Below are 19454 nucleotides of genomic sequence, written 5' to 3' on the forward strand. Positions count from 1 at the left end.
CAAATACTTTTCCAGATGTGTAAAGTAACAAAGTCAGTGGATAACATACTGTTCTGATTTATTTTTTCACAAAATTTCTATGTAGGAACTATTGTAGGCATATACTCAACTGTTTTACATTTTGCAAGTCATTGGATTGCAGTTCATTCAAGAAAATTACAGTTTTATAGTACATTCTTTTTAACAAATTAATGTAGAAATTATTACTTATCTCTTTAATTTTATAGTATATGACCTTTTTAAAATACTGTGCTGCTGTAGATGTAATGGTCTGAAAACTATTTCAACTGTTGAAGAAGCCCAGCATCTACAATGGGGATTGAAGATGCAATGTGCCATGAAAACCTGAAAGTTCTTGAAGGTAATGATGTGGTTGGTATTTCTTTGAAAGACGATGAGCACGTAAGAAAGCCTATAGATAATTTTTGAATGAATTCTGGAGATCATATGGATGCAGATCTAAATTATGAATCGCAATCATTTGACTGTGAATCAGAAGATAAATAATTATTCATCACAAGCAAATGGGCTGTTAACTAGTGAAAATAATGAAAACCTTGTAAGTTTATTTTCTTAAAAAAAAGCAACAGCACCACCTGCTTTTATAGATAGATCAGGTTTATTCCACCAATAAACCTGATCTATCCAATAAAAAGGTTTATTGGTGGAATAAACCTGATCTATCATCATGGAAAATTAATAGAAACAAATCATTACTTAAATCAGGGCAAGAGTACTTGTCTAAAACAAAATGCCTTCAAGCTGCAAAACTTCCCAAGCCAGTGGACAGTAGTAAATATAATTAAAATGTTCAGTAAACTTTAGTGATGACTTTAGATCAAGTCTTTGTTGCTCTTATCAAAATTTACCGCAAGAAAGATAGGAAGACAGGCTATTACAGCTTGTAAAGTTTGGTCCTGTGGACCGTAAACAAAAATAGGTTGTGATAAAATTTGATTAAAAAAATATTTTTTTTGAAAAAGACAAAGAAAAGAAGGGTCTGTAAAATTTTTTTTCAACATTATCTGTAAGTCATGGTTCAGTAGATGCTATACAAAAGTCTAATATTATTGTTTATTTACTGAGACTGATAAATTTGGTAAGAGGAAGAAAATCTCTCTCAAACAAGACAATCCCAGAAGTACTGAACCAAATTAGAGAGTATATAGAAAAATTTCCTGTTCAGGAAAGCCACTACTGCCAAAAATTGACTTAAAGAAAATACCTCGATGAAAAGTTGTCCATTTCAAAAACATACAAACTTTTTTAGAATGGGTGTATAGAAAACAATGTTGAAAATATACTGTCAAATCACATCAGCATGTATTTTGTACTGAATAAAATATTTAATTTTTTAAACCTAATAATGACCAATGTGTCATCTGCACAAAACATAACAAAGCAAACAATCATGAAAAAGCGGCTCTAGAAAAAGAAAAACAGGAGCACCAACAAATTAAGAATGCATTGCACTTAAGCAAACATAATGACAAGGAAAGCAGTGCAAAAGAGGAAAATTTTACGAATGCAACTTTTGACCTGCAAAGTGTCTTACGAATTCCCAGTTTAGAAGTGGCGTAATTATATTACTACAGAAAACTCACTACATACAATTTAACTGTTAATGAAGCTGCTCTGCCTAGTAAAGCATACTGCTTTGCCTGGTCAGAAGTGAATAGTCAAGAGGTAAAGCTGTAAGGTAGATACTGCTTTACTAATTGGTTCTTGATTTTACCTGATAAAATTACAGGGGTTTCAATATTCTTTGTTTCATGTGGGGATCAGAATAGAACCCAATTTATAGCAGTTCTTTTTTATATAGTTCAAAAATTTTATTTTGCTGTTACTGAAATAAATTCCTAGAGAAAGGGTACACATATTTAGAATGTGATTCTACGCAAAATGCCATAGAAAGTTGTAAAAGGTGCATCCCTGTTTATGTTATAAAGGGCTTTTTTTTCTTTTTTTTTTCTGTTTAGCCTCCGGTAACTACCGTTTAGATAATTCTTCAGAGGATGAATGAGGATGATATGTATGAGTGTAAATGAAGTGTAGTCTTGAACATTCTCAGTTCGACCGTTCCTGAGATGTGTGGTTAATTGAAACCCAACCACCAAAGAACACAGTTATCCACGATCTAGTATTCAAATCCGTGTAAAAATAACTGGCTTTACTAGGACTTGAACGCTGTAACTCTCGACTTCCAAATCAGCTGATTTGGGAAGACGCATTAACCACTAGACCAACCCGGTGGGTTATGTTATAAAGGGCTGGTTGAACGTATTTGAACTAGCTCGTACAAAAACAAAAAGAAAAGATCCACACATTACCTAAGAACTGCGCTACAATGACTTCACAGATCTGAAATATCTGGCCAAGCAGGTAACTGATAACACAAAATTTGATACCAAGAACCACAGAGTGCAATAGTTTAAAATCAAAAGATTCACTATGAAAAATAAAAATATAATTCTTTGTAGTTATGATTGCTATAGTGAATACAGAAAATTTAACATAAATAGAGAAGAAAGGCCATTTTCTTTACCAACAAAAATTCAACGACTATTGTAAAAACATTTCTATTCCTGGAATAAAGAAAAAAGAGTTACTAAAACTATGTAAACAAAATAATACCAAAGGAATACCACAACTAATATGACACCATATCAACATCAAAAATGAAAAAGATGTGTTAATCTTGAACCAGATGTTTTGTATGAAAGTGAACAAGAAAATGACCAATGTATCTTTTTTTAATTACCTAAACTGTGTACATTTTTTATGTTCTTGTATAAATTTTTATTGTTTGTTTATATAACAAAAGAAAAAAGTTCATTTTTTTGTTTAATTATTAGGTTGTTAAGATACCTTGTTTCAAGGTTTTTTGCCTTTGTCATTTTAGATTTTTATCATTTTGGTTTTTTATTATTGCTAAACTGAGCTTTGAATGCGTGTAACCATTATAAATTTTGACTAAAATAGGCTCATAGGGCTTAATTAAGTTTATTACTTTATTTATATTATATACTTTTTATTTTATAAATTTTATATTACATCGATGGATGATTTTAAAATGCAAGGTTAAATGGATTTATTCCGAGAAGACTGATTCTGGATAATCATGGCATAATTCAATTCTTATCGCACATTCTTGCTAAAAATAAAATTTTATTATAGTATGACATCATGCTCACAATGGAAACAAACTTTTCCACAGAAAGCGTTACGTTAGTGTGCATACATGCACTCGCATAAACTGAGTAATTCTCAGGAATGACGGTGGTGGGTTAGACTGGGAGACCATCAAAAGACGCAGTTTGTGTTCGGATTTGTTTAAGGGAGCTTGAGTGCAGTGACTTTGTTCGGAAAACTGTTCAGGAAGTTAGCAATTTATGTTTTATTCTGATACAGATATGAGAAACTATTATTAAAGGCCTCTATGAAAAATACTTCAACGGATCCATTGCAATATTAGTAATCCGTTGACTAATTAATAAAGAACTATTAAAAATGTTACTTGTTATAATGACAAACTATGTTCAAAATTATAACTAGAATTAATTTCAGATCGGCTAATTCCATTTTAGTATATGTATTAAGACGATTCGGGAAATTCTGATATGCAAATATTAAAGTTCAAGTAGATAAATAATAAGGGTTCTACGAGTTTCATGTACTTTAATAAAGGGTGTTCTGAGTCACATATCCACTAAGCAAAAGAGTTTGTTTTATACATTTTTTTAATGAATTTATTATTTGTTATTTTTTATATACATATAAATAGTTTGTTTCATAATGAATAAATATTGTGTAAATTATTCATTGCTGTTAGTAACATTTTTTTAAGTGTTGAGTTACTGGTTTTGTGTTATCTTAGGATATAAACTTATCAAGCAGCATAGTCTTAGTACATTTTTTCGCAAATCTCAACATTAGTAAATTCATTTAAAAAATTTTTTTAAAACAAATTCTTTAAAAATTTTTATTTTTGTAACAAATATTAATTTGGTGTAGTATAGAAGCTTACATGGGTTATCATTGTTTCTGTAGTATGCAGTGTTATGTGTTTTAAATGGAAGTATACCAGAACACTTTGTTTACAGAAAAATGAACTAACGTATATGTTTACATTTTTTCTAATAAAAAAATAAGTCTTTAAAAAAAAAACTGTAATAATGACCACTTCCTAAAGCTAGTGGCAGAACAAGCAGGGTACAATTGACCAAGTCTACAGTTTTCTGATAAAAAATTGAAAAGTAAAAAAAATAGATCAATTGCTTGAATAAAATTAACAAAGAACAGATTACAGAAAATCTCTAATATGCTGCACAATTTACAAAAAGATTTTATGAACAGCTGTAAGTCCAAGAAGTCAACAATTAAAAACTGCTTACCAAAACTTATGCAAATGTGTCTGTAAGTTTTACCACCAAGCCGACAATACAAAAATTGATAGGAATAAACTAACTGTAGAAACTACATAGTAAGAATTTCATCATTTGCTGTATAGCAGTAGTAAGAACCTAGATATAAACAAGAATCCTACAAACAGTATACATCATCCCAATCGGATACCATATCAAGTCTTATCTGTCAATTACAACCAATTTGGTGCAAAGGCTAATAAAGCCAAAACATGAACCTGTTGAGATTTCATTAACGTGAACATATCAACTCTTTTTTATTGTGTTTATATTTTAAAGCAATTTCAGCAAAAATAGATATCACTTTTGGTAGTTGAGAATATTAGATTTGCTGTTGGCTACTTTGTTTATAGAATAAAGAAACTAAATTACTGGGAATTTTAAAAAACTTATCACAATAGCATTAATGGATACGACAGGCAGGATAAAATGACAACCTGTCAAGATAAAATATTGACAAATTATAAATAACTGCAACAAACTTCAGTAAAAACAGCGAGTTCATATTACGTTTGGTCAATTAGTCGATGAGAATTGTTTAACACTTCAGACTAATAATGTAATTATCTCATTCTTATTATGTAAATCAAACAAGGTTTACAGTGGGACTGCTTGACAAGACATTTTCATGAGAACATGAAATACAGCTGCCATGTTTAAAGTAAAGAAAATGTTTACTACAGTTCTATGTAATGAATCAATACGGTATGCACAGAATTAATGATAAAAAAAATCATGTCTGGATTTTCTTTAAAAATAAAACCATTCCAGAATGTTAACGTATTGATCATTTTGTAAACATATGCATATATTTCTATGAATGTTATGATACATGAATACAACAAAAATAATCTGTTTATCAAAGTACAACACATTTTATAACTAGAAAAATCTGATAACTGGTAACTAGGTAGCTCTGTTGGGTGTGCTGAATATAGAATCTTTTACTATATTTGGTTTCCTGTATATCACAGAACAGAGATTCAAAATTACAGATTAGAGCAGCATGCATTTCTCTATTTTTTGTTATTATTTCTTTTATTTACAATGGTTTTTATATTTTAGAAAACCTGTGATACAAATTGAAAAAGTTTTGCAAGAGGTAAATTTAGTTTATTATTTTTTATCATCATTTTATTCAATTCCCTTACTAAAGTTATTAAACACCCTCACTGAAGTTTTTCAGAATTTTGAGCACTCCCTCTCTAAATAATCATTCAGTAATTAAAATGACATGAGCTAAAATTAAATGAACTTACTTGCACATCGTAGAAGGATGATGATAAGAACATTTATCACCTAATAAACAATTTGGCCAATATTTACATCGTTCTAAACTTTTCAATTTCACCGTATCAACTCCTTCATTGTTAACTGAAAAAATAATATATACATATAAATAAAATCAAACTGCCATACTTTGGAGAAGATACCATACAACAGCATAGATCAGAAACTCTTGAGTGAATGCGACATATAAAGAAAAAGACAGTAAGAAAATCTATTGAAAAATATATTTATGTATAAAAATAAACAGGAAACAAACAATGCAAAAATAAATATATTTTGTTTCAACTTCAAATGTACACATAATAATCTGAATGTTTTATAAATTACTTTGTCTTTTCCTTACAAGCATATATTAATAATTTCTTAACGTTACGGGCAGGACCCTCATGGATAGCAAAATCTTGATAGATAAATCTAAATAATATATAAATAGTGAAAGTTCAGCTTACCAAGAATTATAAAATGTTTAAATATATTCTAGCACTTTCGGACCTTCATCCATCCTCAGGAATATCCATATAATTAAGTATAAAAGTTTTTACAACTATTTACTTAAGTAAAAATACTAACTTAATAGTAAAAAACACAATAAAATGAAATAAAATAAAATAAACCAAAATTTTATATATACATAACAATCGATTGTCATAAGAAACAAAGTTTTAAATTAACTAATACCAATGCCTCAGTACTGAGGGCAGTACCTAAGATTCCTAAAACAAACGTGCCCATACAACCTCTTATAAATTATATTAACTCACCTACTTATCAGTTAAGTAAATTCATATCAAATACGTTAAAAGAATACATTAACATTGAAAACAAATTTAATTTAAAAAATAGCTATGAATTAATAAATATAATTGATAATATAAACCGATAATACAACAACTAAACTTATAACACTTGACATAAAAGATATGTATACAAATACTTACACTAAAAAACTACAAATATAATTAAATAAATTTATTTTAAAAATAATAAATTTATTAAATTATGTATTAAATCTAATTATTTTAAATTTCATAATAAATGCTATCAACAAGAAAAAGGTCTTGCTATGGGATCACCCCTTTCTGCTATAATAGCTAACATCTTTATGGATGAATTAGAAAACACTATTCTACCTGATAAATTAACAAACACCAAAGTATATTATACCAAAGATATATGGACGATATCTTAATTATTTATAATCAGCAACTTAATAATGAAGAGGAAACAATAATTAAAGAACTGAACACTTTAATAATAATAATAATATTAAATTTACTTTAAATCAGGCAGTATTAATTGTTTGGATAAAAAAATTAATAAAAATTTTAATAATAATAAATCTGACATAGACATATACAGAAAACCAACTAAACAAGATACTATAATACACTTTAATTCTTTTCATCCTTGGAATAAAAAAATAGCAACTTTTAATTCTTTAGTTTGAGAGCGATAAAATATTTAAAACTTAATAATATAAAACTAAATAATGAATTAAATAAAGTTAAATATATTGCTGTAACGAATAGATATAATGTAAACTTAGTAAACAAATTATAAAACAAACTAAAAAATAAAATATATATACAAAAACTAACAAACAATATAAAACTAAAACTAACAAATAATATTATTGGAAAATAATATGTTAAAATTGAATATAAATAATTATAGAAAATTTAATAAAATAATTAAATCATTTGAATTAAAAACAGCATATATAACTAATAACAAAATAATAAACTGTATAAATAATAAAAATAAAGATCCTTCTAAAACAATAGAACATAACAAATATAATTTAAACAAACAAAGAGGACATAGCTTAAAATGAGGAAACTGTGATTTAAAATATATTGGTTTGACTAATCGATCAATTTCAGTTAGAATCAAAGAAAAATAAAGAAAATAAAGATCGTTCTAATTTTGCTAAACATATTTTGGAATAGAAACATAATTATAATACGAACAATTTTATTGATGTATTGGAATATACTAATGATTTTTATATACAATAATATTTTAGAGAAATTTTACATTTATTACATAACAACCTAAATTCGATAATGACATTCTATTTAAACAAATTATAAACAATAATTATTGATTATTAGGTTGGCCAAACTATTTTCATTTCAAATTATCATAACAATTGAGATTCTTTACTGACAGGGCATGTTTATACTTATAACTTACTATAATTTTACAATGACTATCGATTGTTGTGTATATATAAAGTTTTGGTTTATTTTATTCTATTCTGTTTTTTACTATTTTAAGTGAATAGATGTAAAAATTTGTATATTTAATTATATGGATATTCCTGAGGATAGGTAAAGGTTTGAAAGCGCTAGAACATACTTAAACATTTTATAATTGTTGGTAAACTAAACTTTCACTATTTATTTGTAATATATAAAATACCAATGATGCCATGTTATGAAAATTTAAGATAAATCTAGTTCAACAGTAATTTAGTAATTTGATTATTAATATAGATTATATGTTACATCTACCTATTCACAGAAAACTGAATAAACTGATAAGATTGAAAAACTTACTTACTAATCTTACAAGGAGTGAGGGTGGATGTTTAAATGCTTATCAATATAAAACAAACAAAATAAAATTGACAACAGTGCATAATCAATAAATGTTTAAATCCTCTAATAACATAAATTGTTTCACTACATCTAGAACATTGTAGAATCAATCTAGGTATACAATATTTCAAACATCCAAAGCTCATGTCCCTGATTGTTAAAATTAAATTGTACAAGGTGTGGTTCTAAAGTAAGAGCCGATCAAAAACAAAAAGAGAACAGTTGAAAAAGTAACAATTTTTTTAATGGTTTCAAATATTTTTTTCTATATAATCTCAATTTCATTGTCAACACTTTTGATATGTTAAACAAGCTTCTTCAAACACACTACATAAAATTCCGCCGCCTGGGATTGTAGCCACTTTTGCACTGAGGCTTTCAATTCTTCATTTTTTTCAAGTCGTTGAGACACAAGCTAGTTTCTGAGATGTAGGAAGAGACGGCAGTCACTGGGTGCAAAATAATCCCCCTGTAAGGGGAATAATAAAAAATTTCCAATCCAAATTTTTAAATTGCTTCTGTTGTGCATGTAGCCATGTGTGGACATGAGTTATTGTGATCTCAATTCCTGATCTCAGCGTTCCCAATCTACGATTTTCATGACACTATACAGTTTAGAGTTTCATGAAATCAATCAAAAGCAATTCCTTTCTGGTCCCAGAATTCAGTTGTCATGATTTTCCTTCAAGACTGGGCTTGTTTGATTTTTTCATTTTAGGTGAACTGCAACGACTCCAGTACACGGACTGTTGTTTCGTCTCAGTATTGATGTAAGAAATCCATGTTTCATCATCAGTGACGATATGGAAAAAAATTCATTTTCCTCATGGTTAAAGCGATCTAGAAAAGCACGTGCAGATGTCAATCTGTGATCTTTGTGAGCACTTGTCAACATTTTTGGCACAGTTTATGATAATCTAGAGTGTCAGTCACGATTCTCAACAATGTTGTTTTTGAAACTTCTGGAAATTCAAGAGAAAAATTGCTAATCATAAAGCAACAACTTTCTTTTTTCTTTTTGCATACAATTTTAATGTGATTGCTAGGCCTACCACTTTTCTGTCCTCAACATTTGAATGGCCTTCCTTAAACTCATGACACCGTCGCCTCATTTTTCCTTTATCAATGAGGTAGGGCCATATGTTTTATACAATTGACTGTGAATTTCAGCAGCATTATGTCCTTTTGCATTAAGAAATCAAAATTGCTGATCGAACTTCACAACTGGTGGGATTTGTTATTACTGCACTAATTTTAACACATGGCTCACAAAGGGAAGCAACAATGAACTGACGGCAACGCGGAGGTTATATGCCCAACAAACCACTTTTAATTACTATGCATACATGAACCAATCAATGTTGCCAATCGCTATTTATAACTCATCAGCCCTTACTTTTGAACCCCACCTCGTATTTAATTTTCTAATCATTAATCATTTAAATTTTATTTACATTTCTAATCATTTGTTAACTATATCAAATAGTTAATATATTATTTTTTGATTAAAAAAATACTGCAAAATGAATGAATGATGGAGTGTTAACAAATATTATGAATTATATCACGTATCTTGATTTACAACCAACAGATCCATAGGTACAGTGTGCGTTCAATCAATACATTTAATCCCTATTTCCTATGATCTCTTGATACCTCAAAAACACTTGCTATAATTGAAAGTGTAGAAACATGGGTAAGACATCAGTCATCAAACTAGATGTAATCTTTAAGCATTTACATTGACTATAACATTCTGTTCCAATCTGTTTGACTAAAAAGAAATATTAGTCTCTTTTATACAAACTAACAAATATGTGTTAAGATAATGATTTCATTGTATTAACTTTTATTGAAAAATTTTAAAATAAAGAACTTAATCGCATCCGGAAAATAAATTCAAAAGTTAAATTTTACAATTAATATAATTATGAATACCTTGATTATTAGTTTGTTTAACGATAATAATAGGCGAAGAAGTTCTTTTTTTTTTGTTGGGAGATGAATCAGTAGGAGATGAAGGTGCAGATAGTGATTTATTTTTATCGTTCTCATTACCAATGTCTTCCTCTAATTTACAATCTTTCTCATCAAATTCATCTTCATTATCATTCACTTTAGGAAACATATCAGGATCTAAACCGTGTAATGTAACAACAAATTCTGGTTCCTCTTCTGGTTCAAGTTCTCTATAAATAAACAAATTAGCAAGCAACGTATATATATATATATATATATATTATAATATTCAAATAATTCATTAATTTAATTTAATTTTATGGTAAGTTAAAACTTACCATATTAATGTCCAATAACTAGTTTTCATAATATCCTGCATCTTCAGTCGGTATTAAATTCTATATTTATTACATTTAAACGTATTCTTCTAATTTTTTCTCATTTTATTTGAAATTATGTTTTATATTTTGAAATTTTGAATAATATACAGAGCATATGTGTATATTTTGCTGTCTAGTTATTGGAATGATATAATCTTTAAAACATGTATTTTCCTTTATTCTAATGTCATTATTACAAACTATTAGATTGTACTTTTATTATGTTTTAATTAAATCATGATATTTGAATGCAATTTGGTGGTAAATCATTTTATATTTATAAATGTAATACTTCTTGTGTAAATTCATTTATTTAATCATTATTACAAATCTCCAAAATCTCTAAATTATTTTTGTAATCTGTAATACAAGCATTCTAATAGATAGTCAACTACATTAGATATATCATTTTTTGTATCTGTATGCTGTGTAATGTTCTGAAAGTGTTTTTTTAAATGATTATTGATTTTACCATAAAAATAGTATTACATTCGTTGGATTTAATTTTGCACTCTTAATTCCCCTCTATTATAATTATAATTGTTAATTTTTAAATAATTCATAATGTGATTATTCGGTTTATATGCTTTTTTCTGTAAATTTTTATACAAGACAAGGAAATACATACAATATAAATAATAAAAAAACAGATTAAATGAAACCTTAGAATAAACCATTGCATTAATCATTATTATAAGAAATATTTGTCTTCAAAATTACTCTTAATACGAGAATAATTTTTATTTACAAACGGAAGGTTTACAGATGAGATCACCTATATAATAATAAAATATGATACTGGTTTGCTTGGCATTTCTCCCACCATCAACCCATTTGGTCGCCCTAAAGTATAAGACTAAATGTCTGTGCCACAAATGGCTACTGAGCATTGAAACAGTTTAGCGACCATTGTCCTAAATAGCTCCTAGAGCTTACCTAACAGCGTGATCGGACTATGCACGGTGCTATACACCACTGGCTTACTTATCCCAACCATTCGCTTGTCATACATTTACTGAAATGGGTAGGCGCACCCCGTCAACTACTAAAAATATATATGACATCCATAAATTAAAATTTACTTTGTCTGGACATCAATTCGCTGCCACGTCTAAGTCGCTGAATGCCAGTAAGTACCTGTCTACCACATTAAAGCGCTTGGAGCCTTAATTGGCTGGTTGTCAGCCATATATCTCTAGTTTAGCTTCCCACAGCAGTACGGTAGGAGTCTTTCCCTTAAGTAAACTTGATGTCGGCTGAACAAAGCAACCGCATCAAGAAACTCCCACATGATCCGACAATGTGTGGCTCTCGCCAAATTGACTTGCCGCTTGTGAGTGGTTAATTTTCCCCTTGACCTCTGTTGCAGGGTGGCCTGGTCTCTGGTCTCCCAAGGGCAGGGCAGTCAAAAAAAAGGTGTTCATTTGACTGGACCTCCCCGCAGATGCACAGCTCATCAGCCGCCAGGCAGAACCGAAACAGATATTGGTTCAAATTAATGGTTGGTGAGCACCTGGGTACCTGTTGCCCTTAAAAATGAACTTGAGGCATACCATCCCCTCAGATCCCGTATAAACTTGTACAGGGATCTTCCCTTAGTCGTGTCCCCCATGTTTCCATCACGAGGCCTCTTCTGCAGGCGGTAGATGAGCAACTGAATGAAACTTAGATCTGGTGCATTATGACTGCTGTTCTGTTCCGGTACTGGCAGCCTGGGCTGTATGTAATATATATATATATATATATATATATATATATATATATATGCTTAATAATAATAAAACTATGATAAAAGGTTTGTAATAATGATAAAAAAATGATTACTCAAAGAATATTACATTTATAAATATAAACAAAAACATAAAATTATTAAGCACCAAATCGCATTTGAGGATGATGATTAATTAAAAACATAATAAAAATACAATCTAACAGTTGGCAGGCAATAATGACTTATTAGAACAAAGAAAAATACTACAATTAAAAGGTTAAATCGTTCTAATATTGGATAGTAAGATTTACAAGTATGCTCATAATTTTTTTTTCTTCTCATTCCAACCACTACAGAACATGTTTACAGAGTTTTGACTTCTTTTTCTTTCCCCAAAAGGTTTACTTTCTTCTTATGCTGCTTGGTTGTTTTTGCCTTTCTTCCGCCCATCTATTCAGGTCTATACCCTTCTTTTTCTTTCTCTTTGAAAACTTAGATTCTCTAATCACTTATCTTATCTAAATTTCTCTGTCTTTACACAAATCCTTAGAAATTTTTAATGCTTTTAGTTCTGTTTCTTTAAACCGGTTAGTTTTTGTGGCTCTATTTATGTAGAAATGAAATATCTGTTTTGTCAATCTTTGGTCATTCATTCTGCATTAATGTCTATATAACTGTAATCTTCTTTTCTGGATTTTTTTTAATAAGTCCTCTATTTTTTCTATATGTTTGTAAATTTCTTTTTCAATTTGTAAATTATATCTTCATGTTTTGGTCCATAAGTTTTTCTAAAAATACCTTTTTTCTACTTTTGCTATTTCTTGTTCTGAAAAAAAAATTTGTAGACATTTTGTCCTGCACAATGCTTCGGATAGGACTACAGTTTTATAGGGCCTCGATTTGGAGTTATATGACAGGGATTTTTTATTGTAAATGTTCTTCGTGAGATGATAGATGGTTTTAATTTTTTTTACTTTATTCTTCATCCCATTTTTGTCAATTAGATTCAATGTTATGATTTCTCCTAAATATTTTAATTTTTGAACTCTATTTATTTCTTTGCCGTCGAAAATTTTAAGGTACATATACTCATAATATTATTCAAAATATAAAAATAACTTCAAATAAAATGATAACTAAAAGAATATGTTTTAATGTAATAAGATATCGAATTTAATACAGACTGAAGATGTAGGATACTGTAAAAACTAGTTTTGGAAATTAATATGGTAAGTTAAACTTAAATAATATTACTGCATTTTGGTGTGGATATTTCATATAATATTAATATATATATATATATATATATATATATATATATATATATATATATGCGTGTGGCTAGCCACACATAAGTAAAAAAATTTTAATTTTATATTTTTTAATATTTATGACTATATATTTTTATATGTTATAATTTTAATGGTTTGAATTTAATGTGTGATTTGGAAGAAAAAGTTTAACTGACGATGAGGGAAAACCTCGAAAGCACTATTAGAAAAAATAATAAGCATAAGGTAAGTAGCATTATCGATAATGGTTTTTATACTTTTGTTTTTGAGATATTAGTACAGAGGGGAATATGGACAAATAACAAAAGAATTGTTTTTTCTAAATTAATATATATATATATATATATATATATATATATATATATATATATACATATAAAGGATCCGCCATGGGAAACGGACGTTTTTTAAGTTGGTATTACGCATCCGGTTGGAGTTGGAGAGGGGAGCCAAGGCCGGCGCGTCACTCGTCTGACCTTGCAGTTTATGCTTGTTCATTGTTTAGTTGCCAACATGCCTCTATGGAATGTAGAGCATCGCGTTTTCGTGTATGACAGTTTTGTGCGGAGCGGCGAATCAGTTACGGAAGTTCAACGTCTATTTTGTCGAAGGTTTAACGTTCCTCAGCATGGAGATATACCGAGCCGAAACACCATTTTGTGATGGGTTAATGCCCTTCGTAGTGGAAGTAATCTAATGAAAGGGCAGCCACCGGGACCACGTCACACAGTTTGAACTCTGGAGAACGTGGAACGTGTAAGACAGGCTGTTTTAACTAGTCCAAGACGTTCAGTTTGTAGGCATTTTGCAGCACTACAAATATCCAATAGTTCAGTGCGGCAAATTCTACACCGAGATTTAGGTTTTCACCCTTATAAAATGTCAGTTGTGCACAAGTTAACAGAGGGCGACTACCCACAACGTGCAGCTTTTGCTGAAGCAATGCTCCAAATTTTGTTAGATGAGCCCAATGCGATTTTAATAATGAGCGACGAGGCTCATTTTCATCTCAACGGTGTTGTGAATCGTCAAAACTTCCGATACTGGGCCTGTGAAAATCCACGCACTTTACATGAATTACCATTACACAGCCATAAAGTTACGGTGTGGTGCGTCATCGGGAAATTTGGTATCGTGGGGCCCTACTTTTTTGAGGAAAACAGGAACACTGTAACCGTAACAGCTGATCGTTACGTAAATATGGTGCAAACATTCTTGAAAACTGTGTTGAGACGACGACGAATCAATCTGCCAGATGTTTATTTTCAACAGGATGGAGCTACGGCCCATACTGCCCAAGTGTCGATGGCTGCTGTTAGACAAATGTTCCCTAATCGCGTTATCTCCAGATTCAGTGATCTGCATTGGCCCCCTCGCTCACCACACCTTTCGATGTGTGATTTTTTCTTGCGGGGGTATTTAAAGTCTTTGGTGTATGAAACCAAACCTCGTACATTGGCCGAACTGCGACAAGCGATAGAGCAGTACATCGCTCAGATCGATCGTCAACTATTGGAGAGAGTGGAGGCTAACTTCAGAGAGCGTCAAACTGCATATTCTCAGAAACTTATTTCTGCCAATAAATTATTTTTTAACCTTAAAATAGTGGAGTGTCGTTAATTTGTAAAACGTCCGTTTCCCGTGGTGGACCCTACATATATAATATATAGTTTTGGTAATTAATATGATAAGTTTAACTTATCTATTTGCTGTGTTTTGGTAGTTAAAATTTCATTTACTACTAAATTTTATTAGCACAGTAGTCAATATGTTAATGAATTATTTGAATTTTCAAAATAAAAAAAACAAAAAACAATACAATATCACTCTAAATTACACTAAATATAGTAACAGTTTACTGACTAAAGTCTCAGTAAACTATTTTCTAAACTAATAAGAAACAGAAATCTCTAATTAAAAATAAGTTGGAATAACAGAAAATCTCCGATCAGAAATAAAAGCCTCAATTTAATGATACTATTATCCCTTTATTTTGGGCGAATGAGTGCTGCACTCATGAAATCAGTTAATTAATTTTAATAAATATACATAAAAAAGATTTCTTTTTGTGAACAGCACATATTAGGAAAAAATTCTATCTGTAAATCTAAAAGGGTAAAAATGTATAAAAAATAAAAATCTATAAGGATGAAGATCTAAAGGACATATAAAATTTATAGAAAGGCAGATAATAAGGATTTATATATTAAGATGTAGGATCAAAGTATACTGAAGTCACATTATTTGGTCATGTAGATAGTAAAATTTCAAAGGATTAATGAAGTAGGAGGTTGAAGCAGACTAGCGTAAAGAGCTTTTGAACAAAAATAGACAGCTGCCGATATCACATGTAGATCTAAGAATTAATGAAATTTTTAAAAATATTTGAATATTTTCAAAAGTAATTACAGTAGGGAAAAAACTGACAACAGAAAAAGCAGAAAGTAAAAGAAAAGAAGTCTGAATTGTATTGTTAAAAGAGGATGTTGAAAATTAGATGGGTTGATAAACGCATAACATGAAGGAGCCTAAGACAAATAGGTGAGGAGAGAAATTTATGCCACAATCTTTAAGAGATCAACTAGACTGGTTGGTGAGCTGCATATTAAGACATGCTTATTTAATTTGGTGATAAAGGGACATGTGAAAAGTAAAATATGTACAAGACGACAAAGACTGAAATATATGAAACAGATAAATGAGGATGTAAGATGTAGTAAAATATTTGAGGTTAAAAAATTATTATCGAAAAGAAAGTAACAAAGAATAAATTCACTTTTCAATAGTAAGATTTATAATACTTCAGCAGATGTTTACTACGAACATCATTAAGTGTATCGATCAAGTGTTTGGAAATTAACTAGTTAAGAGGGTTGATAAAAAAGTATCATCTACTTTAAGAACATTTTAAGCATTTTACTCTAAAACCATTTTTAATTAAAATGTCTTCAGATTTCAGATCACTTTTCTTTAATTTTCACTCTTTTATAATAAAATTTGTTATATCCTTATATAAATTCTTAATACAAATTTTACGTTATTACATAGAACATGTAATTACATAAAAATTACATTAATAACATGTAAGAACATTTTTATAATTTAAATAAGTTAATATAAGAAAAAAATATATACGTACGACATGTTTTGACAAATTTCCAATACCGGTTCAGAATCAAGATCTGTTTCTTGAGAACTGAATGAATCCGGTAATGGTTTTATTGGATCTGCTTCTTCAACTCCTTTTAACCACTGATTTATAGCATCATCTACTTCTTTTCCTGGTAAAAATTGTGCTGATATTAATGATAAACGTATGCAAAAATTATACATAACATTGTTACACACAAGTTAATAAATAAATCAAATCAATTATCTGCTATAAAAAAAAATATTCAACTGTCACAAATTTCTAAGAAAAATCACAAAATACAAAAATACGAACAAAAAAAACCATTAATCACATCTTTAGCTTCTTTGTCTTTATCTTGTAACATGCTTTTAAATCCTTTCCTTGAAGAAACCATTTGGTCTGGTGCCAAGTCAATTTTGTACTGCTTCTATGACCTCTTCATGAAAAAAAATTCTTCACAGGTCTTCTTTCAGTGCACTAAAAAAATTATAATCATTTGTGATCAGATCAGTACTATACAGTCATGGACAGTCGAATGACTCAACAGTGAGATTTTGAAGGTAAAGGATTGCTTGGTTGTCCTTATGGGAACAGTGTTTTCCTAAAGCAAAATCACACCTTTAGAAAGTTTACTGCTCATTTTGACTTATTGCTTCAGTGAATACTATAATTTTCAATAAATACAGTTTTCCAGTGAATCTTTGTCTAACTGCCTGACGTTGTCCTTATTCTTTGAAGCAGATGACTTTCTTGTTGTTCATCAAAGAGAAGATTTCTTTATTTGATGAATAAAAAGATCTTTGAACAGATCAATCCATTCGTAGATCTTGCTTCCACTCAAAACAAATATCCATATTGCAGGTGAAACTTTGAATAATCTCTTCTGGTTTCACTCCTTCAAAATTGAAAAAAATTACATCGCTACTCGCATTTCTTTTGTGATGTGAATTGGAAGATGGGAAACTCATTTTAAATTGACTTTTAAACTACAAACAGCTAACAATGATAGACATAATAATTTATAGCAGAACAATCAATTTTGTGCAAGATGAGATTGAGAGGAAGAACAAAAATTTCCCTTTACTTTTTGACTTCCCCTTGTACAATTATGTGTATGAATAACTACAAAAGCTCTTATTTTAAATAATCACAAATTAATCATTATTAAAAGAATGATATGGATGATTAATATATACATTTAAATTCTATTAATAATAATAATATGAATTTTAAAAAGATTAAATTCAGTAAAGTAATATAAATATTTTGCATTGTTTCAAAACAGAAAGGAATACATTAAGTCCTTACTTTACACTATCTATTCCAGTCTTTTTTTTTATGGCTATGACACATTAAATCACATGAGAAAAATGACACTCACTATATGGTTAGTAAAAAATGGAGTCATTTGTAGAGCTGAACATCTACTACATTTTGACAGGATCAGCATGCCTATAAGCAACAGTATGTAGGTGCAATGAAGAAGACGATTGAAACTCACTTCAGTGCTCACTTTTTCAGAAAACGTGGCATTGTATATGTATTAACTTGAGAACAGTTATGCTAGTCGAGTGACTTTTCTCACGTGACATCACCTATCTTTTTTTTTGTTATGGTATTTAACATGATCGACAATTATTATAAAAATGGTTGAAAATTAAAATTAACTACTTTTATTCAACTCCAATTGGACTTTGTGAACATTGAAAACATAGAATATCATAACTACTTGTATTTTTTGGAAGAGTTTCTAAGTTTTCACAGTGTTAATTTAAACTGAACGGTACTGCACTGTATTAGAGAACAATCTATAAAATAGGAATTTCTTTTTTTTTTGTTCTGTGACAGTTTTTAATAATATTAATTTAATTTAAATATAAACTTAATTTAACAATTAACTTTATTTATATTGATCGAAGTTTATTGTAAGATAAAACATACATACCTATCGCGAAGTACCTATAAATAATCATGGTCAGTATATCTCTAAATTTTTATGTATTGTTTTATGTCAATACTACTACAAGTATTAACAACAATTATTTTACAATAGTTACATTTAAGTTAATCTGCCCTGGAGCATCTCCCTTTCAGAATCTGTATCCATTCTCCTCTATTTCCATTTAATCTTTTGAGTACTTGACAGAGATCATCTTTTATTAAGTATTTATCATCTTCTATTGATTATTTATTTCATAGTACGTCTTAAAAGGTTAATGTTTCTACTATTTAATCATTTTAGGGTTTTCTCATTCACTCTCCTCATTAATTCATTTTCATCCCACCTGTCCACTTTTTTCTCTAGCTCCTGTGTTAACATTTCAAATGCCTACATACTTTATTTGTCCCTTTCCTTAGCTTTCATGTTTCATATTTATGAAACAAACTCCCCCGTTCGGATCTCCGGGTGGGGACTACTAAGGAAGGGGTCACCAGAAAATTAAAAAATAACATTCTACGAGTCGGAGGGTGGAATGTTAGAAGTTTAAAAAAGGTTGGTAGGCTAGAAAATTTAAAAAGGGAAATGGATAGGATAGGTGTGGATGTAGTAGGAATTAGTGAGGTTCGGTAGGAAGAGGAAGGCGACTTTTGGTCAGGTGATTTTAGAATTATTAACTCAGCTTCAAATAATGGGCAGGCAGGAGTAGGTTTCATAATGAAC

At 29.5% G+C, this 19454-nt stretch overlaps 1 protein-coding gene across 6 annotated transcripts in view; it reads right to left on the reverse strand.

Annotated features, from left to right (window-relative positions):
* Nab2 (Nuclear polyadenosine RNA-binding 2) overlaps positions 1 to 19454 on the reverse strand; it is a 134040-nt gene that overhangs the window by 15804 nt on the left and 98782 nt on the right. For all 6 annotated transcript variants that reach the window (XM_075376953.1, XM_075376951.1, XM_075376950.1 and 3 more), the window contains 3 exons: positions 16799 to 16940; positions 10256 to 10506; positions 5684 to 5798 (listed from right to left, as the gene is read on the reverse strand). In XM_075376953.1, coding sequence (XP_075233068.1) covers positions 5684 to 5798; positions 10256 to 10506; positions 16799 to 16940 — 508 coding nt within the window. The remainder of the gene's footprint in view (positions 1 to 5683; positions 5799 to 10255; positions 10507 to 16798; positions 16941 to 19454) is intronic.

The sequence above is a fragment of the Lycorma delicatula genome, chromosome 10 (assembly GCF_047948215.1).
Source record: "Lycorma delicatula isolate Av1 chromosome 10, ASM4794821v1, whole genome shotgun sequence".
Taxonomy (NCBI): Eukaryota; Metazoa; Arthropoda; class Insecta; order Hemiptera; family Fulgoridae; genus Lycorma; species Lycorma delicatula.